We start from the raw sequence: 27,440 nt of genomic DNA, 5'->3' as shown, positions 1-27,440 counted from the left end.
CATAGCTCCCACGACCTGCTCAACCTCGATGGGCCCGCAGTCCCCAAAGTATCCATTTTCTCTAATTTAATATTGTAAAGGTATTGATTTAGTATCTTACGTATCAAACGTTTCAATACAACGATAAGTATTCCTTTATACTTGGTAAATAATACTTACCCTCAAAGTTAGACTTTCTAGTTAGAATCTAGATGAGTTTGGAGTACCGAAGTGGAAAACCAAAATAAAATTCTTTATCATTTTTTTTGTTGTTATTTTTCTATTGCGTGGTAAGTTATTTGAAAAAAATAGATGGACATGTATTTTTTTTCATCTTTTAATTTTTGTTTATTTATATTTTTGTTGTGGAGTAATTGAAATTTGAAACTCAAAAACTTCATATAAATAGAGAAATGGAAGACAGTCGAGTCTTTTCTTTTCCTGGTTGTTCCATTTCATCCCCCATTACTTTCTCAATCTGTCTCCAAAACTTCCATCGGACGCAGTCACCGTCACCATTTCCGATTCAACAGAGAAAAACAGTAGTAAACCTCGAAAACTACAGAGTCTTCCCTCAGTCCAAACTCTGCATCAGTAGTCAAATCTCCATTCTCATGTTCTAGTCCAACTTCACAGCCCCTCATGCTTCTACAGCTGGGGCTGTAATTCACTTCAACAAGAAATAACAAGTAATCAATTAATTATTAATCACTAAACCCTAGCTATGGTATTCAAAGGCCGATTTTTCTCATCTAAGAAATCCGACCCATCAAGCCCAGATGGATCCTCCAACAACAGTCCACGATCCCTTGGGTCCAATTCCCCGATCCGATCCGACAAGAAGAAGTCTAAGTCCACTTCTACTTCTTCTTCCAACTCTCCTATTACCCCATCTTCCATTTCAACCTTTGCTACTAAGAAAAAAGATGTTAAAGGTAAAGAAAGTCCCAGCCCGAGTCCGACTTCCACTAAGAATCCGGCTAAGGAAGTGGGGCCTACGTCTGTATCAGTGTCGCCGATTGTGGCATCATCGTTGGGCTTAAATAAGATAAAGACTCGATCTGGGCCGTTGCCACAGGAGAGCTTTTTTGGGTATGCTAGTAGAGATAAGGGAAATTCACTGGGTGCTAGCAATCTGTCAAAGAATGTAGTGGGCCCGTCGAGTTCTGTTTCGGGTAAGAAGAGTGTTGAGAAGAAGTCAGTGATGGGTTCCGCAGATAATGTGAGAAATTCAGATAGTATGTCTTCTGAGAGTGGTCATTCCAGGGAGCAAAGTCCACGTGTACCTGGTCCATCGAGGCTGCAGAATGGTGAATCATCTACTGAAGCAGGTAAAGTCCTTGCCTTTGCTATTACAAAAGCTACATGAATTACAATGAATTACACACATACATATGTATATATCTGTATGAAGCACGTAAATATTAGTGAGTGAGTGTGGTACTTCACATCCACTGGCTTAAAATGTGAATACTAGTTGCTGTGTTTGAAAGGCTAATTCTATTATCACACAAGGGAAGTAGAAAAGTAGCAAATGCTGATGCAACTAGAAACTCTGATACAACTTTCAACTTGTGTATTTCAACAATACAAGGATCTTAGTTCCAAATCAGTTGATTCTTGGCATACGGTGATCCAACACTCGAACACTAAGACAGATGCCCTTGACGGTGTGATTTACTAGGTTAGGAAACTGAATCATGCAGTACATGGTTTTTCATGGTGATCTTGATTGTTAGAATAGTAAGTTTCTAGACAAAATGAATTATACACTATTTGACAAGGAGGTAGAAGCTAAGGCTTAGTGTAATTCTCAGAAGGTTTTACTTTTGAATGAAATATCTAGTTATGCAGAGGGCTGTCTGCTATTTTCCAAATGAGCAAATGTTCAATTGGAGTCAAATGGAAGAAAGATGGAACATTTTGGTTTGCGGGGAAAAATTGGTTTTGGTATAGAATTCCACATTGTCCTCGGTCACAGTTTAGTTGAAGTGCTTTCTGTGAATCCATTGATACGTCAGATGATAGTGACAGGCGGAGTGCCGGAGGTTTTTCTTTTGGGTGGGTTTTCTTCAGGGACAGGGAGCAGATGGTGGTTGCAGTGTTTCTCATCTTGCAACTTTTCATAGTGCCTTAGATGTTGAAGGAAAATTATGGAGGAAATAAGACTTTGTTGATAATTAAGTCTGATACTACGAACTAAGTTTTGAGGGCTGCTAATACAAAAGCATTGATACTTTTGATTTCTACTAGAAAACATAACGGGATTCTTAGTTGGCCCTGTTTCTTTCTGGTTCACAAAGAAATATTAAGAATGGGGTATGGCAAGATCTATTCCTCCAGGGATGATCCTCATTGTCCTAAGCTATCACAATAAGTGACTAAGATGAAGTGGGTGGGTTGGCTTGCTGCGCACCATCAAAGCCATGTCATGGTTTATCGCTCAGGCTGCTCTGCCCTTGTTGGTACGTGGTTGAGGTGCTGCATGCCCATGTGTTCCACCTTGCCCTATGCTGTCACTTTCATGTGCAGCACTGGGCTCTCCCATGCGTGTCTCGTTGCTGATATTCACCTAAACTGTGCGGTTGACATAGCTGTCCTGCCCACATCCTTGACATTCTAATTGGGTAACGTGGTGCACCACCCCTGTGCCACCATATAATGATAACACCTACAAAACTGTACGGCAGAATTAAAGACTGATGCATATGAAATTCTTTTGGCTTCTGTTTTGGCATTTTTTTCAAGTTTTCTGAAAAAAGGAAATAAAGAACCAAATACACCTGTACTGATAGTTTTAGAAATTTAGCGTACATAATGTTTATTTAAAAATATGACGCATATAAAAATAAGGAAACAGAACAGTTAGCCCTGGAGATCTCAATTGGCCCCATAAAAGGATAACACAATCAAAGATGTTTGACATAGTTAGTGGTGAAACTTTGGCCGAGCAACGATACTAGATAATTTTTTTTTTTTGATGAAATAAATTGTTGTATTAAAAGGCATCAAGAAGATGCAAGAGTACAAGGAGCTACTTACAAGAAGCAGATATACAAAAAAAACAAAAGTGAGTTGCTAGCCCCTATACAATGTCTCAATCTAGGACAAGAGAGCTAATAAACTCCAAAAAGTGTTCAGTACTAACTATTGGGGACAACTTTGTCCAGCACGATACTAGATAAATTTCCCTTTTAGGCTCATGAAATTATCATCCACAAGCAAGAACTGCATATTGAGTTTAGATTATTCAGTGGTACATTATTATTTTTAATTTTCAGGTTTGATTTCTTGTTACACTATTTTGCATGTTCATCCATATTTGGTGTTTTTCCTAGTCTTCTGTGATTCCCAAAGAAGGTGGAAGTATTGGATTTTTTCATTTCCATGATTAAGCAATGCTAAAAGCTTCTGCAATAATTTTATTGTGATTTTATTGTCTTAAGTAGGCTCCATCGACTACTAAAAAAAGAATCTCTTAGGCTCCCAAGGACTACCCTTTCGCTTTGCGGCAGACTGAATCCTATTAGCGGGCTTTGTTTATAAAGTTCGTAAAAGTCCGATGCAAAGTTACATTTGTTTCCTATAGTTTCAGATAAAAATGCACTAGTTTGCGACTCTGATAGGAAATTGGCATTGGTCCGATAAAGGACAAACATGGCTGGTTTCCGATCTTTCTTCCTTCCTTTCTTTCTTTCTTTCTTTCTTTCTTTTGTTTTGTTTCCTTGACAAGTCTGGTAATCCCATGTTTCTGGTCCATACAGTATCATGGAAGTAGTTCTTCTTCACTACTTCAACCAGTTGTACCTTATGCCTCTGGGCTCCCTTTCTTTGCTGCTTGAATGTTGATTACCTCTATCCGACTAAGGATTAGACGTTAGGTGCATATATGGACAGAGATATAAATTGATCATTAGGCATTTTAACAACTGAAGTCCAGTAAGAGCTAGTTCTCCTCCATTGCAGTAAGCATTCTAGGGAATTGTATGAATGGCTTTGTTCTTACTACATGCAACGTTTTGTGTTGTAATCTGGCCAACAAGTGTTCTTCCTTTTCTTTTATTCGACTTAAAAAAGAAAGCTATTCATATGACTGCTGAAAAGTCACTGAATTAGTAATATGTTCTGGGATAGGAAGTTCACGTAGTTGCTTGAGGTTAAAGTTATGCTCTAGTTTCTTATGTTTTGATCCTTATGCAGGCCGATTCAGTTCATCTTGCGGCTATTCTGGAGGTCTGAGGAGCTCAGATGTTTATACTCCAGAATTGAAGGTAAAGAGGATTAACCTGTTGCATTAATTGATTCTTTTGTTGCTATTGTATTATTCTTATTCTAATGTAATTTGTACTTTCTAGGCATCTTATGAATGTGACAACCCAAAGGAGTCTGAATCACCACGCTTTCAAGCTTTACTCCGGGTGACTAGTGCTCCTAGGAAAAGGTTTCCTGCAGATATAAAAAGTTTTTCGCATGAACTAAATTCCAAAGGTGTACGGCCTTTTCCATTCTGGAAACCTCGAGGTTTAAACAACTTGGAGGTAATTCAACTGTTTTGCAAGGTTCTTGAAGTTTGTAAATGATCAGCATACTTTTTCAAATGTTGATCAGTATATTGCAATTTCAACAGGAGGTTTTAACAATGATCAGGGCAAAGTTTGACAAAGCAAAGGAGGAAGTCGATACTGATTTGCGTGTTTTCGCAGCAGATCTGGTTGGAGTTCTAGAAAAAAATGCCGAAACTCATCCAGAATGGCAGGAAACTATTGAAGATTTACTGGTTTTGGCTCGGAGATGTGCAATGACATCTCCTGGGGAATTTTGGCTTCAGTGTGAGGGCATCGTTCAGGAACTTGATGATAGACGCCAGGAACTCCCCATGGGTACGCTAAAGCAGCTGCACACTAGAATGCTTTTTATACTTACAAGGTGCACAAGATTGCTTCAGTTTCACAAGGAAAGTGGATTTGCTGAGGATGAATCTCTATTTCAGCTTCGTCAATCGTTGCAACCTGTAGAGAAACGAAGAGATGGAAAGATATCTGGTCCTCTGAAGTTCCCAAAGTTGCCTCCTACAAAAAAATCTTACAGTCAGGAACAACATGGCTCTGAATGGAAGAGAGATCAAGCTGTACAGCCAGGTAACTTTCAGACCTCAGAAGCTGAAACTGCAAAAAAACTGGATTCTCCAGGCAGTAGGAATCGAATGGCATCTTGGAAGAAATTTCCAACTCCAGCAGGAAAAAGTCCCAAAGAAGCTTCTCCAATCAAAGAGGAGAACACTGATAGCAATATTGAATCTACGAAGCTATTAATGGATAAAAGAGGCCCTTCTGATGATCTAGCTACTGCTAAGCATCCTGATCTTTCTTCTGCTAGGGATTCTCATGCACACTCCTCAGTTCCTTCCAAACACCATCGTAAAGTTTCCTGGGGTTACTGGGGTGATCAACCAGGTGTTTCTGATGAGAGTTCAATAATATGTCGTATTTGTGAGGAGGAGGTCCCCACATTACATGTAGAAGACCACTCCAGAATTTGTGCAATTGCCGATCGTTGTGATCAAAAGGGTCTAAGTCTTAATGAACGCTTGATAAGGGTTGCAGATACTCTTGAGAAGCTCATGGAGTCATTTGCACAGAAGGACATTCAGCATGCTGTTGGAAGCCCAGACGGTGCAAAAGTATCAAACTCTAGTGTAACGGAGGAATCTGAACTTCTTTCTCCAAAGCTTAGTGACTGGTCTCGCAGAGGTTCAGAGGATATGCTCGACTGTCTTCCTGAAGTGGATAACTCTGTTTTCATGGATGAACTTAAAGGTTTACCTTCTATGTCGTGTAAAACCCGGTTTGGACCCAAGTCTGATCAAGGAATGACAACATCATCTGCTGGCAGCATGACACCTAGGTCCCCATTACTGACACCAAAGACCAGCCCAATCGACCTGCTATTGACAGGAAAAGGTTGTTTCTCTGAGCATGATGATCTCCCTCAGGTAGACACTACTATGATTCTTCAGCCTGTAGTTGTTTCACTTTTTTTTGGTGATACGACTATAAAAATTTTATTGCTGCCAGCAGAGTCTGCATGCACTTGCATGTATTTTCTCTGGTTGTGGATATGTTAGTAGATGTAGCCTGTCTTAGAAATTGTTATCTAACCTGAAAATTTCAATTTTGTGCTCTTTTCTCGAGATGCAGTCACGGTGCTTCTTGTGGAAAGTTGGATATCCTTATAGGTTATAATTGATCCAGCTGCCACGAAATTGTTCATCATTTTGGCAATTTTTGCATGAAACTGTTTTTGGTGGCATCCTCTCCATTGAAGTTTCTAGAAGTTGCAGCTTTTCTGTTAGGTCCATTAACGGAGTTGTCAAATCCCTTTCTCCCCTTTTTTCTTTTTCTCTCGCGCATCAAAACCTTGGCCCGAAATGATTTTGCTGCTGCTAGTTTTTCTTCTTCTCCTTTTCCTCCACCTCCTATCCCCTCAACCATTAGTCATATTCTTATTCTTGCCCTCCCATGCTTCGCTGGATGAGACAATAGAGAGAGATGCAACAACAACTACGCCTTAGTCCCAAACAAGTTGGGGTCGGCTATGAACCCTCACTTCTTTCTTTAAGCTCAATTCATATCATCATCATGCCAAAATAAAATCAGAGTGAAAGTGAAAAGGAAGTTTTATATATTATAATAATAAAAGAAATTCTATAACACGTCTAAACCTATATCCAACCAGGAGATATCACCTATATGGATCATTACAATAGAGAGATGAAAGGGAGAAAAAGAAAGTAAAATAGAAAAGAAAATAAAGAGAGAAACACGAACATAAAAGTACTTCGGCTAACAGTTCTGGGCTCAAAAGCACACTCCTTCCTGTGCTGCTCTGGATGAGAGCATAAAAGGAAGATGAATGGGGAAAAAGAAACAAGAATAGAGAAAAAAAACAACGATTAAAATGAACAAGAAAGCAGTCTGCTTATTCGTACTGGGCTTGCTGCCGGCTATCTATGGGTTTGACCATCCTTTCACCGGTTGGTCAGTTATAGGATGCTTTCATTTTCCTACTCTGCTAAGGTGCATAAGTCGAAAGAAATGCTAGTTCATTCCTTCTCCATACACGAATTCTTTTAGTAACTGGAATTACAAAAGTACTTTAGCTTTTGCAATGTGATCATGATAAGCAACAGGCATATTTTCACTGTCCGAGCAATGGAGATGGAGATACAAAGCAATAATCTCTGCCATTGTGCTTTTCCTTCACCTGGCTATTCCCCCCCCCCCCCCCCCCTCAAAAAAAAAAAAAAAAAAAAACTTAGGAAATTAGAGGAGAATAAGAAAGTGAAGGTAGGCAGGGAGGAGAGAAGTGGTCTATCTTATTTACTTTTTCTTTTTGGAAAGAAAGAACCCATAATTTTTTAAATTCCCACTTTGCTCACGGAGTTCCCCACTTTTTTTAAAAACTAACGAAAGAGGATTTCGTACAATGGTTTAAATTTAAAGAGGTTAATACCAAAAAAATCTGTTTGATGGGTGAATTTCCAAAAGGTGAAAAGGTTAGTGTTCTCTGGAGCACTGCTTTCTGTTTCCCAGTGTGAATATACATTTAATTATTGTCGTGGATGGTTTTAATTCTACGGGTGATAAGCTGCCTAACTGTTGACTTCAATAGGTGCAGGATAACTTGTATCGACTTCTTTTATAATGCATCTTTCTTCTTCTCTTTTGTTTATTCGCCTGGAGGATTTTTTTGACAGCTTCATGTTACTTTTTAAATTTTGCAGATGAATGAACTTGCCGATATTGCTCGATGTGTGGCAAATACGCCTATAGATGATGATCGCTCTTTACCTTATTTGCTCTCTTGCCTTGAAGATTTAAAAGTTGTGACGGAACGCAGAAAGTTGGATGCACTTACTGTTGAAACATTTGGAACTCGCATTGAAAAGCTGATTCGGTAATTTGACCTTTCCTGTGTTTTATCCATATACTGCTTGTACTCTCAAAAAACAAATGATAAATAGTAAGAACCATGAAGTGGAGAGGGGGCTCGGAGATAAAACAAAGGAATCTTGCCATCCTTTTTCTTCTTCTTTTTCCTTCTACTCCATCTTTCAAGAAGTTTGTCTTTATCTTGAGTTCACAAATATCCAGGGAGAAGTATTTGCAACTATGTGAGCTGGTCGATGATGACAAAGTGGATCTAACTAGCACTGTCATTGATGAAGATGCTCCCTTGGAAGATGATGTTGTACGTAGCTTGAGAACCAGCCCAATTCATTCTAAAGATCGTACGTCTATTGATGACTTTGAGATTATCAAACCAATTAGCCGTGGGGCATTTGGTCGGGTTTTCTTGGCGAAAAAGAGAACAACTGGGGATCTCTTTGCAATTAAGGTACTATGGTGGTTTGCTGCTTGTGTTTTATTGATCAACATTTCTTGAATCATTCAGTATTTCATTTTTGAAGTGATTTTTGCGTGACCTGTGATCAAGCACATGTGGAATCCCCTTCCGCAATCGTGGTCCCAGGCCAAGGGAAAACCAAAAACAATATCTCTGTCTGTAAGGGATAGCGTCTTGTCCCATGTCTTTAACATCTGTTTTTATGCATGTCTCATCTCTAGCAAACAAATATATGGTGAAATTTTTGGGAGTTTATATATAAGGATTGTGTTACAATTGCATGTTGTCTTGCAACGTTACTTATAAAAGATAAACAACTAAAGGATCTTATGAAACCTCCATCTCCAATTGCTATTGGTGATTAATGGAAAAATTGTCTTGTTATAAATTTACTATTTTCGATATCTACATGTGTATTACATGTATCTCTCTGAAAGGGATGTTACGTGTGTTTACAAAGGGAGGGTTAGGATTCCTCCCTTTCTAACTGTGGGTTTCCCAGTTTTATTTTTCATGGTATATGCTTCTTTTGTTATGTCTGTTGGTTTCTCTGATGACATCATCTACTTCATGGATGTTTCTGGTGTCTGATACCAAGTGAGAAACCAAACTGTTAGTTTATAGATATGTATAGTGTAGTCTTGTCCCACATTGGAAGAGGAGTAATATCTCCTTGTAGTGTATAGCTATAAATAGGGACATCTTGTATTGAATTTATCATCTAATATCAATAACATATTTTCTCCCGTGCCTTCTCACATGGTATCAGAGCATTAGTGAGAAAAGATCGATGTGCGTCATTCCAGCGTTAACCGAGAAGAAAGAACTTAGTCATCGTGTAATTTTTCCGGTGACCTAAGGCTTGTCTAAGTGAAAGTCACTTTCTGTCGGTGTTGTGCTAAAACCAACACCACCACGAGGTAGATCACCCTCCGACTACCAACCCCTGAAATTTTATCCGGCAGAAAAGCCGCCACGCTTCTCCACGCGCCGGCAACAACTTTTCCGGCGAGGGTTCCGGCCACTTTCCGGCCATTTTTTCGCGAAGCTTCTTCAGGACAGTGTGCTCTCCTCAAAATTCCGAGCCTGCCCATCTAATTCAAATCAAATTCCGGCCACTTTTATATTTTTCCGGCGTGAACAGTGACCTTTCTGGCCATTTTTTGAAAATATTTCTTCAGGACAGCTTGCTCGCAAAGGAATTCCGAGTCTATCCATCCTGGTTACAACAAATTCCGACAACTTTGGAATTTTCCGGCGAGCTACAGTGGTCCCCGCGTGAACAGTGTTTCCGGCACAGAACAATGTTCTGTTTTCCTGCTGTAAATAGTGTTTTTCAAGCTATTTTTTCAGTTTTCTCACAGGAGTTACTTATTTCCACTATTTCAAGTTAACCATACTACTACAAATTGTAGCGACATGGGAACCGATGCTTTGAATAGTCGGATGGTTTCTTTAGCAGAGTATATTGAGTTCCTTCAGTATAAAGCATGTAAGCAGACATCTTCTGAGATAGCTTCTGTTGTTCAAACAGGTAATAGCGTGACTTGTTTCTCCCAATCTTCATCCTCTGAGTCTTGGGTCATTGATTCAGGTGCATCAGATCATATTTCTGGTAACAAATCTCTTTTCACTACTATTTCGTATTCTCAATCTCTTCCAAAAGTCACAATGGCCAATGGGTCTCAAACCATGGCAACTGCAATAGGTCAAGCAAGCCCACTTCCTTCCTTACCTTTAGATTCAGTCCTTTATGTTCCCAATAGTCCTTTTAATCTCATAGCTGTTAGTCGCTTAGCCAAATCACTTAAATGCGCTGTTTTATTTCTTGACGACCATGTTTTTATACAGGAACGCAGTACGGGGCGGATCATTGGTACCGAGCGTGAATCAAACGGACTTTATTATCTTATCCTTGCTAAATCACATGGACTCACATCTTGTCTTCCTTCTACAACTTGTCTTGTTACTGATTCACCAGATTTATTATATAAACGGTTGGGACATCCCAGTTTGTCAAAACTTCAGAAAATGGTATCTGGTTTATCTCACTTGTCAGCTCTAGAGTGTGAGTCATGTCAGCTCGGTAAGCATACCCGCTCCCATTTCCCTCGGCGTCTTGATAATCGAGCAGAGTCACCTTTTACTTTAGTCCATTCAGATGTTTGGGGTCCTAGTCGGGTCAGTTCCACCTTAGGATTCCGCTACTTTGTCAGTTTCATTGATGATTATTCCAGGTGCACTTGGATATTTTTGATAAAAAATCGATCTGAGCTATTTTCTATTTTCCAGACCTTCCACGCTGAAATTCAAAATCAATTTGGGGTTTCTATTCGCACATTTCGTAGTGATAATGCCCGAGAGTATTTGTCTTCCCCATTTCAGCAGTTTATGAAATCTCATGGGATTATTCATCAAACATCTTGTCCGTACACATCTCAACAAAATGGGTAGCTGAAAGAAAGAATAGACATCTTTTTGAAACTGCTCGTACCCTACTCATACAATCTCATGCTCCGTTGCGTTTTTGGGGGATGCCGTTCTTACATCTTGCTATCTTATTAATCGTATGCCATCTTCAGCTATCCAGAACCAAGTTCCATTCTCTGTCATGTTTCCCCATTTACCTTTGTTCTCTTTTTCACCCCGTATCTTTGGAAGCACTTGTTTTGTCCATAACCTTACTCCAGGAACAGATTAGTTAGCTCCTCGTGCTCTTAAGTGCGTATTTCTGGGTTTCTCGAGAACACAAAAGGGGTATCGATGCTACTCTCCTGACCTCCGGCGGTACCTTATGTCCGCTGATGTTACCTTCTTTGAAACCCAATCATACTTCACAGGTTCGGGTCATCACTTAGATATTTCTGAGGTACTACCAGTTTCATCTTTTGGAGATTCAGCACTCCAGCTCCACCACCTACAGCTCCAGTTGTAGCTCCACCACCTATAGCTCCAGTTGTAGCTCTACCACCTATAGCTCCAGTTCCACTACCTACAGCTCCGGTTGTAGCTCCACCACCTATAGCTCCAGTGCCTCCACATAATCCAGTTCAACCTTCTGCAGCTCCACCACTCTTGACTTATCATCGTCGTCCACATCCAGCATCAGGCCCAGGTGATTCACGCCCCGCATCAGATTCTGCACCTACTGCGGACTTGTCTCCTCTTAGTCAACCAATTGCACTCCGCAAAGGTGTACGATCCACACTTAATCCTAATCCCCACTATGTCGGTTTAAGTTATCATCGTCTGTCGTCACCACATTATGCTTTTATATCTTCTTTGTCCACTGTTTCTATCCCTAAGTCTACAGGTGAGGCACTATCTCATCCAGGATGGCGACATGCTATGATTGACGAGATGTCTGCTTTACATGCGAGTGACACTTGGGAGCTTGTTCCTCTTCCTGCAGGTAAGTCTACTGTTGGTTGTCGTTGGGTTTATGCAGTCAAAGTCGACCCGGATGGCCAGGTTGATCGGCTTAAGGCTCGTCTTGTTGCAAAAGGATATAATCAGATTTTTGGGCTTGATTATAGTGATACTTTCTCTCGTGTGGCTAAAGTAGCATATGTTCGTCTCTTTTTGTCCATGGCTGCTGTACGTCATTGGCCTCTTTATCAGTTAGACATTAAGAATGCTTTTCTCCAAGGTGATCTTGAGGAAGAAGTTTATATGGAGCAACCACCTGGTTTTGTTGCTCAGGGGGAGTTTAATGGTTGTGTGTGCAGATTGCGCAAGTCACTATATGGTTTGAAACAGTTCCCTCGAGCTTGGTTTGGTAAGTTCAGCACAATTCAGTGTTGTGAAGAGCGTGAAGCGAGAAAAAGCGACAAACCCCATTTCGCTTAAAGCGAGAAGCGAAGCGCTCGCTTTTTTGAAGTGAAGCGAAATTTTAAAAAATAAAATAAAAAAATATTGCATAGACAACACATGTAATTGTAAGCAAATGTTCAATACTTCAATGTAAAAACTAAATAGTAGCATCAATTAAAGCACAAAATGAGCATCCTATTCTTCTACAAGATTGTCAAATTCTTGTATTCCACTATCATTATTATATTGCTCGTCATCTTCTTCAACTTCTTCTTCTTCATCAACTAGGGACAAAGTAGCTGCCTCTTTTCCCTTCCTCTGTGAACTTGAAGTTGAGGTACTCCCCCTCAAACCATAAATCCTCTCCCCAATTCCACGCGCCTCCGCAACATCACCCCAAGTGAAATCAGAAGTTTCCTCAAATACTTCTTCATCTGCATGATCTTCCGGGACTCCAGTTAGCCATTCATTAGCATCATCGATGTTGTCCAAACTAATTGGATCAATTACATTGCGAGCGTTGTAACGACGCCTCAATGTTCTATTGTACTTAATGAATACTAGATCATTGAGACGCTTCAAGGTTAGTTTGTTTCTTTTTTTGGTATGAATCTGCAAATAATAAGTAATTAGTAAGTTTAGGACAATTGAGATATAATTTAATTATCTCAATATACTAAATCTTTCTTCTTAGTTCTTTCATGTTCAAACACGCTCCAATTCCTTTCACACCCGGATGAGCTACATGTTAGACTTAGAACCTTGATGGAAAACTTTTGTAAATCCGGAGTGGAATGGCCATATTGCTTCCACCATTCAACTGTAGAAGTAGAACAAATTTTCAAAACATAATATTGATAAAGAAATAACTTATTAACTATAAAACAACATATAACTTATTAACTATAAAACAACATATAAGCACTCGCTCACCTGGTGACTTCGTCTTTCTTTGTCTAATCGTCATGTTTTTTCCAAAAAGTTGCTCAGCGTTCCTATAAATACTAAATTGCTCTGTTATTTTATCTTGCACGGATTCTTCAGGTATCAACTTCTCAATACATTCATAGTATCCATTCCACAAAGGTTCATCTCCTAGAATCCTTTCTTCATTGTCATAAAACAGTTCTGGGTTCAAAACAAGTCCAGCTGCATGCAAAGGGCTATGAAGCTTACTATCCCACCTTTTATCTATGATCTCAAAGACTCTTTTGTATTTTCTTTGATGACTAAACGAGACTTGAATAGCCTCCTTTGCCCTATCCATTGCTTCGTACAGGTAGCCCATTGGTGGCCTTTGCTCCCCATCCACCAAACGAAGCACTTTAACTATAGGACCACCAATCTTCAATGCATGAACCACATTGTTCCAGAATGAAGGAGAAAGTATAATATCTGCAGATTCTCTCCTCGAGCTTCCCTTCCATAGGCACTGTTAGTGTACTCATCTGAAACAAACAACTTCTTCAAATTGCTTTTTTGCTCATACATCCTATGCAAAGTCAAGAAAGCAGTAGCAAATCTTGTCTTTGCGGGTTTCACCAAGCTTCTTTGTTTAGTGAATCTCTTTATCATATTCAATAACAAAGGCCTTTGAACAATATAGGAATGCACTCTAATTGCCTGATTAAAGATTGAACTAAAGGGTCTTTCCTTGAAAATGTCACCGAAGATCAAATTAATGGAATGTGCTGCACACGGGGTCCAATAAATATGCGGGTACCCAGCAGACATCAAATCGCCAGCTTTAACATTTTCACTGGCGTTGTCCGTGACAACTTGAACAACATTTTCTGCTCCAATAGAGTCTATTGTACTCTTGAACAAGGAGTACATTTTGGTTGAATCAGTCGAAGAGTCGCTTGCATCAACGGACTCAAGAAACAGGCTTCCCTTAGGAGAATTCACCAAGATATTGATGATCATTTTTCCATTTCTCGCCGTCCACTTATCCATCATAATGGAACAACCAAACTTGTTCCATTCTACTTTGTGCTCTTCCACGATTTTGTTCACCTCTGCTACTTCTTTTTTTAGATATGGCCCTCTAACTTCATGATATGTTGGAGGCTTCATTCCTGGACCATATTGGCCTACGGCCTCAATAAAAGCAGAAAAAGTGTCAGTATAATTAACACAATTAAAAGGAAGACCTGCATCATACATCCACCGCGCAAACATTGTAATTGCACGATCCCTCAAAATCGTTTTGGCATCAATTTGAGGATTACCACTTTTTCCTTCCTTATCTCCAGATTTTTGCGAGAAGTAACAATCCATAGGACCTTTGGTCTTGCCAGTAGATCCACAACTAGAAGACATTGGTTGCATCCTTCCCCGCTTTTGTGATTTTGGTGGAAGCGACGAAGCATCGTCACCTTCTTCTGTTTCATCATCGTCATCAAGATTATACAGTTCTTGTTCATGAATCAGTTGAGTCTTTAACTCTCTCTTTTTATGAAGGAATGCTTTCAAATCTTCCTTCACATGCGACGGAACTTTAGGACAAGATGCGACATTTGGATCACCGCCGATTAGATGCGCTTTTTGACGATAGATTCCTCCATTTGAAATCTTGTCACAAAAAAGACATCTAATTGCCATCTTGTTGGTATCGCAAACTCTTTCAGAGTAAGCCCAAGCCGGATCTTTTCTATCTTCTTTTGGCGCCATTAAAAGAACAACTACATAACACATAAGAAAGGCAATAAGAACTAAGAATAAACTATAAAGGATATAAAAAATCATAGGAATTCTCTGTTAATAACTGGAAAAATTGGGCAGTAAAATTCTGGAAAAAATTCGCCAGCATTTCGCTGCTTTTTGGACGTTTAGAAAGAAAAAGAATAAGAAGAAGAAGAAGAAGAATGGAAATCAGAAGTTCAGAACATACCTGTTGAAGTCTTGAACTTGAAGTTGAAGAAGAAGAAGAACAACCCTAGTTGATGATTTGAGATTCTTTCAGAAATCAGAAGTAGATGAAGAAGAAGTCGCTGCTGTTGGAAGTTGAAGAATACGAGTCGCTGTTGTTGAAGATCAGTGTTTAATCCAAAAAACTTGTTTTTAATAAAATAGGGTTGGGTATTTTAATACAGAGAAGCGGACGCTTCTTCTCTTCGCTTCTCTTTCCCCGCTTCTCGCTTTTTACAGAGAAGCGGTCGCTTTTACTGACCTGAGTCGCTTCAGCAAGATGAAGCGCTCGCTTCTCGCTTAAAGCGATGAAGCGAGCGCTTTTTTAAACACTGGCACAATTATTCAGGAATTCGGCATGACTCGTGGTGAGGCTGATCACTCTGTGTTTTATCGGCATTCTGCTCCTAATCTGTGTATTTATTTAGTGGTTTATGTTGATAATATTGTTATTACTGGTAATGATCAGGATGGTATTACTAATCTGAAGCAACATCTCTTTCAGCACTTCCAGACTAAGGATCTGGGCAGATTGAAGTATTTTATAGGTATTGAGGTCGCTCAATCTAGCTCAGGTATTGTTATTTCACAGCGGAAGTATGCCTTAGACATTCTTGAGGAGACTGGAATGATGGGTTGCAAACCTATTGACTCTCCTATGGATCCGAATGCTAAGCTTCTGCTTGGACAGGGGGAGCCTCTTAGAGACCCTACGAGATATAGGAGGTTGGTTGGCAAATTGAATTACCTCACAGTGACTAGACCTGGCATTTCTTTTCCGGTGAGTGTTGTAAGTCAGTTTATGGATTCTCCCTGTGATAGTCACTGGGATGCATTCCATTTTTGCAATATAAGAATTTGACATTAGAGGGATAGCCTAGTGATAAGGACCACCCCCACCTTATTAAATAAGAAAAAAGGACCACCTTCCACCTTGGTTTGAGTCACCAAGGGAATAAATGCGGGAACGGTCACTGGCGGATCCTGAGAAGGACGGTTTGAGTGTGGGGTTTTGTCATATATATATATAATAGCTTCTTGCTATTATATACATTCTTTAATACTCTTTCTTTTGGATAAGGTATACTCCAGTTTTGCTTTTCCTCAAGTTGGAGTGTACATATTGTTTCCACCTAGCTTGTGTGTAAATATATGATTAGGTAGGTCCTAGAAACGATTTTGTAAGTGCTAACTGATTGTTTGAATTGACAGAACAAGTAGTAATACATCTTTACTCGATGTCTAACATGAGCTGTCAGAGGGTTAGATATTAATGTCTAACTTGTTTATACCAAGAGTAAAATACATAAAGGTGGGGGATATGCTACCTTTTCTCCTTGAATCCTTGTTCGTTAAAGATAACATGCCTTGTATTTTTATGAGGTTCACTTTAGTTCTAATAGAGGCACTAATATGTGGCCCTATGGGGAACTAAAAAAACCAGTGTGAGTATTACCAGGTTTGGGAGTACTTTTTCTCCTTTACAAAAGATTGTGTACAATAAAGAATTACATTTAATGACATATACCAAAAGTGCTTCTAGAACTTGTATTATAAGGCAAAAACTGTACTAAAGTACTTTTAAAACTTGTAGTCTTAGATATACCATGACATTTGGCCCTAGGCCTTTGGGACCTTGGTCTAGTGATAAGAGCGCACCACGTGATATGCGGGTTAGGCGCATGTCACGAGTTTGAACCATGTCACAGACAAAAGCGTAGTATTTAAATGGAGAATGGTGGAGGGGCAGACCCATGTTTGCCGAGTTTCGAACCATGCCTCAATGACTCTCGGGGATTTCTCGGTTGTAAAAAAGATGTAATATGCGGTGACACTTCTATGGCTACAACAGTATGCCATTAAGGGTTTTCATGATCTTATACAAAAATAGTATTAAAGGTAAAATGAAAGTTTAAAGCTAAAGAGTTCCCAAATATAAAGTGTCATTCTTTTTGGAACAAACTACTATACTTTCCTCTTCCTAGTATTAAGGGGATGGTAGAGAGTGTAAACCGCAGAATTTGCGGTGACAAGTCAAATCCCTTTTGAAGATGTGTTCTCACTTTTCATTGCTGTGGAGGGACAATTGCAAAACAATCAAAAGCGTGAAGTCAAAAACGTCAAGACATCTCATGGCCATGCACACGAACAAAAAGAAATTTAAGGTTGTCAGACTAAATAAAATGATTTAAAGCACATCCTCACAGCATGAAGTTTCTTTGTATGATGAAAACACATCCCTAACAGTCACGATCATGGTCTTTAAGCTGCTTCCATATCTGCAAGGAAACAAAACGAAAATTTGAAACCATCAAGTGGTATCTTTAGGCAATATATTTTGTCAGAGACACACATCTACAAAGTAGGTATAAAGACATGGAGATGATTGGGCAGCTTTCTGCTTGATTCTATCAGCTCAAGAAACCGAGATTTGATTACTCTGACAGGCGTGGTTTTCTCTTTCTTTCTACTGTATTTCTTATGAGTAAACATATTTTGACTCATAATTATCGAATTTTCAAATTTTGTTCATCATTGGGAAGGACCCTTTGTTGCCATTATCCTAATGGGTAAAGTTCTAATCCTGGGTATGCTATAGCATATTTCTTTGTGGCACTTCAACTTACAAGTTTAGTTACAGGTCCTGAAGAAGGCAGATATGATACGCAAGAATGCCGTTGAGAGTATTTTGGCAGAACGTGATATCTTAATATCAGTTCGAAATCCCTTTGTGGTGAGCATGCTGAAGTGGAAAAGCATTTTACTAAAGAAATGATTATACCTTTTTTTTACTGATTGTATTATGGATTAGGTTCGCTTCTTCTATTCATTTACTTGCCGTGAAAACTTGTACCTTGTGATGGAGTACTTGAATGGTGGGGACCTATATTCATTGCTGAGAAATCTAGGCTGCTTAGATGAAGATGTCGCTCGTGTTTATATAGCTGAAGTTGTGAGTATCTAGGTCTCTGTCTTGCTCTCAAAAGTTTTGCACATATGGTGAAACACCTAAATCTGAAGTTGTGAGGTGCCCAGGTGCTTGCCCTGGAATACTTGCACTCTCTGCATGTGGTTCATCGGGATCTGAAGCCTGACAATTTGTTGATTGCACATGATGGTCATATCAAGGTAAAACTTGCGCCTGAAACGAACCTTTCTTGATAATTATATGTATTATCATGTTCCTTGTCTTAGGTGGGCTTATTTCATCTATCAGGCTTAGATATAAAGCTTAATAGGTAAAATTTGGTGGCTTTTTTTTTTAAATCCACCTGGTTTGCTCTTACCCTATATCAGTAACTATATGTCTGAAATCCAAGTTGTCAGCATCAGCTTTCTTAGCCATGGACGTTATTTGTAATCCTTTGTTTAATTATGGAATTTCAAAATTGGACTTGGGCCGGGCTTGTAACCATGTTCATATTTTGACCACATATGAGAAAATGAAGGCCACATTTTTTTAGAAGCACCATCATTGGTTCTTTTTTGTGAGAACTAAAAGCACCCTCATTAGTTTGGCATTTTGACGTCCATATTGAGCGAATGATGGCCAAAATATTAGCCCTTCCGTCCCAATTTATGTGATGGTGATTGATTGGGCATGGAGGTTGAGAAAGATAGATTTCTTTTTTGAAACTTGTAGTCTAAAACATGCCATGAATATTTCTTTGGCTATAAATCATTTCATTAAGGGTAAAATGGGAAGCGTAAAATAAGTTGTTTCTAAATCTAGGAAGACAAACTAAAAAAGTATTTCACATAATATGGGAGAAAGGGAGTAAAAAAATGAAAAAGGAAAAGCCTAACTTTTTATTTGGATAATAGTTACAGCAATGTAGAGAAATGCTAGAGCTTCAGTACACCAATGCAGGTTCAGATAATTTTGTTGCAGTAAACATAGCTATTTATTCAAATAAATCTAACTGCAATTCTGAGATGATTACAACAGTGATCCAGATGCCAAAGGAAACCCTGCACTACGACATCAAGAGTTTATATTTGCACAAAAAGGTCAACAGTTTAATGTAAAATAGTTTGGAAAATACTGCAATAGAGAAATTAGATGGACATCTAGTGTTTAAGTCAAGATGTTCCTTGAGGCCTCTGTTAGGGGTTTGCAAATCATTCTGCCATTGCTATGTGCCTACTTGTACCCTTATTTTTGTTCCATCGTTTGTTTGCTTATTTATCTTGGGGATGATGATCGGTGTGCTGATGCTAATGTGTTCCCCCTTAAGTGTAAATCATAGAAGTGTTTCTCATGGTTCATATTGGCATAATGACAGAAGTGCAACTTGTTAAATCATGTTGCACATTGTTAATTGCCATTGTTGTATAGCAAGCTCATACAAAAACAACTATGCCTCAATCCCAAGCAGCTCATCATGGGATAAAATTACTCTTATAGTATCCCTTGATTTCTCCACATGCCGTTGATGTTCTTTTCTAGCATTATTATCTATGTTGCTCGGACTCTCCAATAATGTTGTTTTACCAGTGTCGGATCCTCCAAAATGCATTATTTTTGGAGGATCCGACACGCACCCGACGACATTTTTGAAGAGTCTGAGCAACATAGATTATTAGGGTGTTGTTAAAGCTCGCAGTGGTAAACACGTTGATGACCTATTTGTTTGTGCTTTATGCTTTAAATGACATTAGTTTCACGCTGATGAGTTAGTTTTAATTGGTGTAATTTTTTTCAGTTGACAGACTTTGGGCTTTCTAGAGTTGGTCTTATCAATAGCACAGATGACTTGTCTGGTCCAGCAGTCAGTGTGGCATCCATGATGGAAGATGATGAATCTCACCTATCTGCATCTGAACATCAGCAGGAGAGGCGGAACAAACGTTCTGCCGTAGGTACACCAGACTATTTGGCGCCAGAGATCCTTCTGGGAACAGGGCATGGTTTGTATCTATGTTTTTTCAGTCTGTCTTCTTTGACAATGAATAGCTGATTATCCTTGAACATGGCAAATATGCAGTCATTTTAAGTGATCAACTTGATAATGTTGTTGAATAAAGTCCCTTTTCCCTTTTCTTCACAAGTCCCAGTAAAGAAGGTTTGCAGTAGGTTGAGTGTCAGTGTCGAAACTATTCTAATGGTGATGAATTGTCTAAATACTGAATTTATTGGGACGTGTCTACCTAGGCACATTTTGGCATGATAATGATATGAGTTGAGTTTAAAAGAAGAAGTGAGGATTCATATCACCAACCCCAACTTTGAGTGGGACTGAGGTTTAGTTGTTGTTGTGTGTACCTAGGCACGTACGACTCGGCACTTGGGTGTAAACTTAAATATACGAGGAGTTCATTGTGCGAAGGAGCAGAGGCAAGGGTTCTCGCACCATTGAAAGGTGAGGGTGCAAAAAGAGTTAGTCCCGCCTTATCAACACGTAGATGTGGTGCTATATATAGGAAACCTTTTGCCTCATAAAGAATGGCGTAGGAAACTAACATGACTTTGATTCAAATAAGTAGTTGGAACTCGTTGACAAAAAAGTCAATAAAATTGGTGGTTACATTAAAAAGATAAAAGAGTAGATATTGCGTGTCTGCAAGAGACTAAATGGACATGAAAAAAATGTTTGGGAGATTGGTTATAAATAATGTTTTTATGGGATAGATAAGAATAGGAATGTAGGCAGGAACCAAGACTTACGGATAAAACTACATAAGTAAAGAGAATAGATGATAAGTCTATTCCATTAAGAGTGATTTGGAGAGATGAGACAATCAACATCAATAGTGGCTATGCTCAGCAAATAGAATTAGATGGGAAAACTGGGATTAAATTCTTGGAGGATGCAGTTATCTTTGTCAGGATACGTGTGGGTAGATGTAGTTGTGACTAAGTTCACGGAGAGGAAGTCATACTTGTCATTGTTCAAGATTGGAGATAATCATAGCCAAATAGACTTTATATCTTCTGCAAAAAGTGATCGCAAGGATTGTAAGGTTATACCAGGAGAAGTCCTAACCGTTCCACATGGCTTGATGGTCTTAGATGTGAAGTGAACGAGTGGACAAAAAGAGGTGAAGAGTTACATGGAACCAAAAATTCTATAATGGACACTTTAGTCCAATACCCGATATTAATCGTTTGATTAGCTGATGAAGGGAGCATGAGATTTAAAAGTTAATGCAGATATCTTGTTGAAGGTTTAATCTTTACCTTATCAAAAAAAATATCTTGTTGAAGGTGATAATAGGTTGCAGTAAGAAAGTAGAAAGTGAAGTTCTACGTGTGTAAAGACATAGGACTCTTAGCCACAAGAATATTCATGGTGAAAAGAGGATGCACAAAGAATTATCAAAGCAGAAAGAGAGCGGTATGGGAAGTTACCACGACAGGAGTTAGAGAAGCCTCCGGAGAATGTGAGATAGCTAAAAGAGATGCTAAGAGGGCAATTGTCGAAGCCTTAGACAACTTGTACCGGAAGTTAGGGATGCGGAGTGCGGAAGAAGAAATGTTATACGCTAGCATGACTGAGATAGAATGTACTTAAGGACTTGAACCAAGTTGAGTATATTAAAGAGAATTTCTAGCCAAAGTTTTGACCGGAACACACTAATAACTATGCCTCAGTCCTAAACAAGTTGGGTCAGCTATATGAGGCATTATTGCTATCTTAAAAAAGAGAGGTAAAGATGTTATTGCAATCAACTTCTCATCACAAATCACGAGAATAACTTTTGAAATATTTTTACATCCGTGATTAGAAGAGACCTTAGTTAACTTATAGAATTAGGTCAATTGAAATAAAAGATGCCTTGAAAAATATGAGGATTAGGAAAACCTGATGTCTAAATGGTATCTTTGTAGAGGTTTGGAAGTTCAGCGGAGAGGTTGGAGTAGTATACGCCAAGCTATTTAATGTTACATTAAGTAACAAGATGTCAAACGAATGGAGAAAAAGTACCTAGGTTTCGATATATAAAAACAGAGGAGATATTCAAAGTTATACGAGCTATCGTAGTGTTAAACTTATGAGTCATACAATACAACTAAGGAAAAAAAGGTAGAGCAAAGAGTTTGTGAAATTACAAGGGTGACGTTAACAATTTTGGATTTATACCAGGTAATTTTACAGTAGAGTATTTTTTCTCTGAAGGAAGTAACAGTAGACATCATTGTGGTGCCTAAACATTGATGATTTAGATATCTAGACTTAATCTTATGGGATATGATAGACGAACATGTAAGACAATAAAAGTAGGATGACAGAAATAGAGGAATAATACAAAAGTGACATGTGATAGGACATGTCTGGCGAAGTGAAGTGCAATTTAGAACAGTTGTTGAGACCGACAATTAGTGCAACAAATTCATAAGATGAATTTCGTAAAAACGTGAATGTTACGATTGACGTGCAGTTCTCGTACAAGTTTGAACGAGATTAGAAATGATCAAATATGATGGAAGCTGCAAGTAGACACACCTAGAAGTAAAACGAGAGGTCATTTATGCATCAGTTTATAGTAACAACATGATGGTGGAAAACAATAAAAGAAAATAAGGTAGACTAAAAGGAGGGTAGTTGTCTGAAAAAGGATTTGCAATCTCTTGAAATCTATATGGACTTGACAAAATCACAATGGAAGTAAAAGATTCATATAGGCGATACAGACTTGTTGTGTTAACACTTAATTGTTGTTACATCTACATTACATTTGATTTTTGTCAGGAGTATGTTTCCTTCTATATTGATTAGAAACTTGTATGCTAGAGATAGGCGTGTTTCATAATATCTGGCTCTAAAGAATCCTTAATTTGTCTCAAAAGACAAATTACTTAGTATTGGATGCATTTACATGATTAGAGCAGATACAGATAGATAATTGATCCAAGTAACTTGGGTTTGATTGATTACTAAAATTGGATATTGTACTACATAGTTGGGCCTCTAGAAGAAGGCAGAGACGATATAGAACATGAGACTTTTGGTCCCTCTAGCCCTCATGTGTGTACTATGGAAGGAGAGAAGTGGAGAGCTTTTTGAAAGGATAAGAATGACTTTGTACATTTGCATAATAGTCTTTCCTTTTGTTTGTTGTTAATTATGGTGCACCATGAGAACCCTGATTGGGTGTGTTGTGGAGAGGACCATATTTTTTGTATAAGCTCTACTTTTTGGTAGACTGCTTGTATGCAAGAGCTTTTCTCACATCAATAAAATTATTTACCTTGTAAAAGAAAGTAGATATGGTACTATGCACTCATGCATGCCATAGAGGTTAAAATTCTTGGAGAGTAACGAGGATGAGTTGGTGGACAGCAGGACAGGTTTGAAGTTTCTTCCAAATTATTGCTTTTTTATGGAAATCTGGACATTGAACCTTTGTCGACAGTCTCATGTTAGAAGTTTGAATATATGTCTAACCTGGCATTCTTATAAAACAATTGGATTTGACAGCATTCTTTTTTTTTTTGCGCCTTTCTGTTTGCTATTTAGTTCTTAGGCTACATAATTCTTTTCAGGTTTCACGGCTGATTGGTGGTCTGTGGGTGTTATTCTCTTTGAGTTGATTGTCGGTGTTCCTCCTTTTAATGCAGAGCATCCTCAGGTTAATATGTTGTCTTCTTATTTGTATCTTTAGTCCTTATTCTTCCATGTAGTTTTTTAACCCTTAGGTCTGAAGGAGTAGTACTACACTACCCATTTAGCTTTGGATTAGTTTATATATTAAAGGGAAGAAAAAAGGCCCCGAATGTTGCTTATGCTTTATATTATGGTGCGTTTAAGTCAACATAATTTGGGAAGAATCAAGGAAAAGATATAGACTCAAATCCTGTATTTCGATGAAAGTTCGAAAAAGAAAAAAGAAATGGGTTAAGAGTTAAGAAATTTTAGCTCTTTTATCTGATGTCGAGCAGTTCGTTGTATGTAACTAGGAATGGCAATGATGCAGGACAAGACCTTAGCGGGGCAGGGAAGGGCAAGACCTTAACAGGGCAGGGAGGTTAAAATTTAGTTTGAAAATCCGTAGCAGGGCAGGACGGGTCACAGGACCCGCTAAGATTCTGGGCGAGATGCACTGGTTTTAGACTTGGAAGATGCACTGGTTCTGCAATTGCTCTAGGCAGCCAACATGCCCTATTGGCCTCCGTATAATTAGGCTAGTTTCATAATTCATTTAATTGATGTTAGAACTAGAAGAAGGAGCCATAGAGTTTAAATCCTGCCCTGCTCCATTAATATAAGGAGTTCAATACTAAGAATCTTAAAGGCAACCTATAGAGTTTAAATCCTGGATCCGCTTCTGGTTAACATTTTAGCCAGTTGAGGCTTGACCTGCGCTTGTCAAAAAATGTATGTAACACTTGATATGCGTAGTTTAGTATTTGCAATTCTGATACCTTTATGCTTTTATCGCTTACCGTAGAAATTCTGTGAGCAGTTCTTTTTTTGATAACATACTCTGAGCAGTTTCTTTTTTGATAACGTACTATGTGATTTTTTTGTTTTTTTGTTTTGATAACGTACTCGGTGAGCATTTTCTCACCTGTGATGTACTATATTGATGAGGTTACTGTTTTATGAAGCACTTCTGATGTATTGCTCTTTCTCTTTTTACTTTTTGTCATTTGCAGAAAATATTCGATAATATTCTCAATCGTAAGGTACCTTGGCCAGGGGTTCCTGATGAAATGAGCGCTGAAGCACAAGATCTGATTGACCAGTAAGAGAATCATTCTGGTTATTGTTTTAATATCCCATTTTTGTCTTCCTAGTTTTGAGTTTACTAAGTTCTTTTTCCAAGAGCCTTCATCTTGTAGCCAGTTCTCATTTTAACTTCTGGGATAAGGACATGTAGATGTAAGCTCTATGTTATGTGGCGTGCATGAATTATGAGGAAATAGTTTTATTGACTTGAGAGAGGGCGTGGATCATTAGAATTTAGTCGACTTTTGACTAAAAAGCATCATCGGGGATTATTTATGAAAAGATTGTCTATAAATACTCTGAAATCGGTCAACAATCATGACCCTGGAACAGAAGAAGAATCTTACTATGAAAAGGATAATAGTGATAAATATACATTTGGAGTAATCTATTCTGCCAAAAATGAGAACAGGCTGGGTTTTGAACCTATAATTGATGGAGAGTTTATTCTGTAATTTTCAGGTGCAGCTTCTAAGATTAGCATCATTGGGCTTTAGTAATTATAAGCTTAGCGTTCTTCTTTTTGTAACTTATCTATTATAGAACTAGTTTGTTTCTGCCTCTCAACTTATGAATGCTGCTATCGTGTTAAATTTCAGGTTACTAACAGAAGATCCTAATGTCAGACTTGGGGCCAGCGGAGCATCAGAGGTGATGTTCTTTTTTCCATCAAACTTTGATATTGGCCCTTGTTACCTCTGTCCATTTGAAATCTTGAGAATAAATCTAGAATGACTATGATTCTTTCTTATGCAGGTGAAGCAGCATCCATATTTTAGAGATATTAACTGGGACACACTGGCTAGACAGAAGGTTTGACTGCAATTATTCATAGAAGTGATTTGTCTTCATTTAACTGTATCTGTACTAGCAAATGAGCCCTAGTGCCGAAAGGGCCATGAAAACCATAGCCAACCCCACCTAGTTTTGAATTGAAGCATACTAACCCCACCTAGTTTTGAATTGAGGTGTAGTTGTATTGTTGTTGTATTAGCAGGTGGTCAATCGTATTAGTTCTACTGATTAGTGTTGAATCTATTCATGTACTTCTCAGGCTGCGTTTGTGCCTGAATCAGAAGGTGCACTGGATACTAGTTACTTCACAAGTCGCTTCTCTTGGAATCCTTCAGATGAACATGTGTATGCAGCCAGTGAGTATGAGGATTCTAGCGATGATGGTAGTGTTAGTGGTAGTAGCAGCTGTCTAGATAATCGCCAAGATGAACCGGTATGTTGATAACAGCCACACACACACACACACACACCCCCCAAAAAAAAAAGGGACTGGTGTGTTACAACCCTTCATGTATTTAAATTAATTTTTATGGTTGACTCTGTTGATTTTTCATTAAATAGATGTAACTTAGTTGCAATAATGTGCAGGGTGATGAGTATGCTGGTATTGCAGAATATGAGTCAGGCTCTTCTGTCAACTATCCTTTCAATAACTTCTCATTTAAGGTAATTTCTTGTTTAACAACACTCCGTTCATGATTTGGCTGCTTTTTGATGGCTGGGTGTTTTCTGGATGAGGGAATACATGACAGGGTATGGCTGGCTGCAGCTGTTGGATGCATTCTTAAATCGCTTTAAGAGGATGACATACTGTTTTAATGTTATCTGGATCTTTTTTGATCTTTCTTTCTACCTTTATGCTGCTGTTTGTTGCTTATGATCAGGAGATTACTCAGAGACGGAGCCAGGATTTGAGATTAATGCGTTCTGAACTTTCCACTAAACCCATAACTCGTTTTAGTAATTAGGTTTTCAATTAAATATTTATACATATTTAATGGATTTCCTAATACAAACATAGGGTCTAATCGAAAGCTACTGGATTCGTCCGAGCCCGTGTACCTTATTACTCTATCTCCGCTCCTGAGATTACTAAGCTTGTTTGACTAGTAAACAACACCTGGCATTCAGCAACCTCGGACTTTGTTCTCTCATTTGTTCTAACAATATACTCTCTACTTTGATTGACCAAATTTTACTTCTCTTTAATTACATGTGATACTTTGTCTGGTACTTAACAAGAGTTGATGTAAAAAGCCATTCAGCTCATAAATTAGTCCTAACAACTGATACCACACTATTTCTTTTCACTTTCTTCCAACAGAACCTCTCCCAGCTTGCATCAATCAATTATGATTTGCTTACAAAGGGTTGGAAAGACGATCATCCGTCAAATCATAATGCATAGCCACTGGGAACAGTGGCTGTGGAGTATTCAAACCTCGGTCTCTTGGGCTGATAGAATCAAACAGAACGTGGGCCAATCATCTCCCTGTCTTTACACCTTGTAAATGTATGTATATGACTAAGTTTAATGAAATAATTCTAAAGATACTACTTTTCTCTTCATTGTTACAGTTTTACATTTTTGTTCCATTGCAGATATAGAAGCAGCTTAAAGATCACGATGGGGACGACTGGGGATGTGTTTTTGTCATACAGAGAAATCTCATGCTGTGAGGTTGTGCTTTGAATCGTTTTATTTGTAGTTTGGCAACCTTGTGTTCTCATGCATGGCCATGAGATGCCTTGTGGTTTTTGACTTCAGGCTTTTGAGTGTTTTGTAAATGTCCCTCCACAGCAATGAGAACACATCTCCTGTTTCGAAAGGGATTGGACTTGTTGCCTCAAATTTTGCTTTTT

General features: G+C 38.6%; 1 protein-coding gene across 1 annotated transcript; it reads left to right on the top strand.

Moving 5' to 3' along the window:
* Nucleotides 1–410: 410 nt before the first annotated feature.
* On the top strand, nt 411–27,429 carry LOC104101734 (probable serine/threonine protein kinase IREH1). Its single transcript, XM_070177865.1, has 18 exons — nt 411–1,310; nt 4,180–4,250; nt 4,335–4,517; nt 4,607–5,971; nt 7,763–7,935; nt 8,133–8,376; nt 17,750–17,842; nt 17,921–18,061; nt 18,145–18,237; nt 19,815–20,019; nt 23,597–23,682; nt 24,710–24,798; nt 25,382–25,433; nt 25,539–25,595; nt 25,837–26,010; nt 26,166–26,243; nt 26,902–27,090; nt 27,180–27,429. Exons 1-17 carry the CDS (start codon nt 704–706, stop codon nt 26,983–26,985), a joined length of 3,795 nt encoding a protein of 1,264 aa, XP_070033966.1. The 5' UTR covers nt 411–703; the 3' UTR covers nt 26,986–27,090; nt 27,180–27,429.
* The last annotated feature ends 11 nt before the right edge of the window (nt 27,430–27,440 follow it).

The sequence above is a fragment of the Nicotiana tomentosiformis genome, chromosome 6 (assembly GCF_000390325.3).
Source record: "Nicotiana tomentosiformis chromosome 6, ASM39032v3, whole genome shotgun sequence".
Classification (NCBI taxonomy): Eukaryota; Viridiplantae; Streptophyta; class Magnoliopsida; order Solanales; family Solanaceae; genus Nicotiana; species Nicotiana tomentosiformis.
The sequence above is the reverse complement of the archived record's forward strand: the minus strand, read 5'-3'. Positions and strand labels throughout refer to the sequence as shown.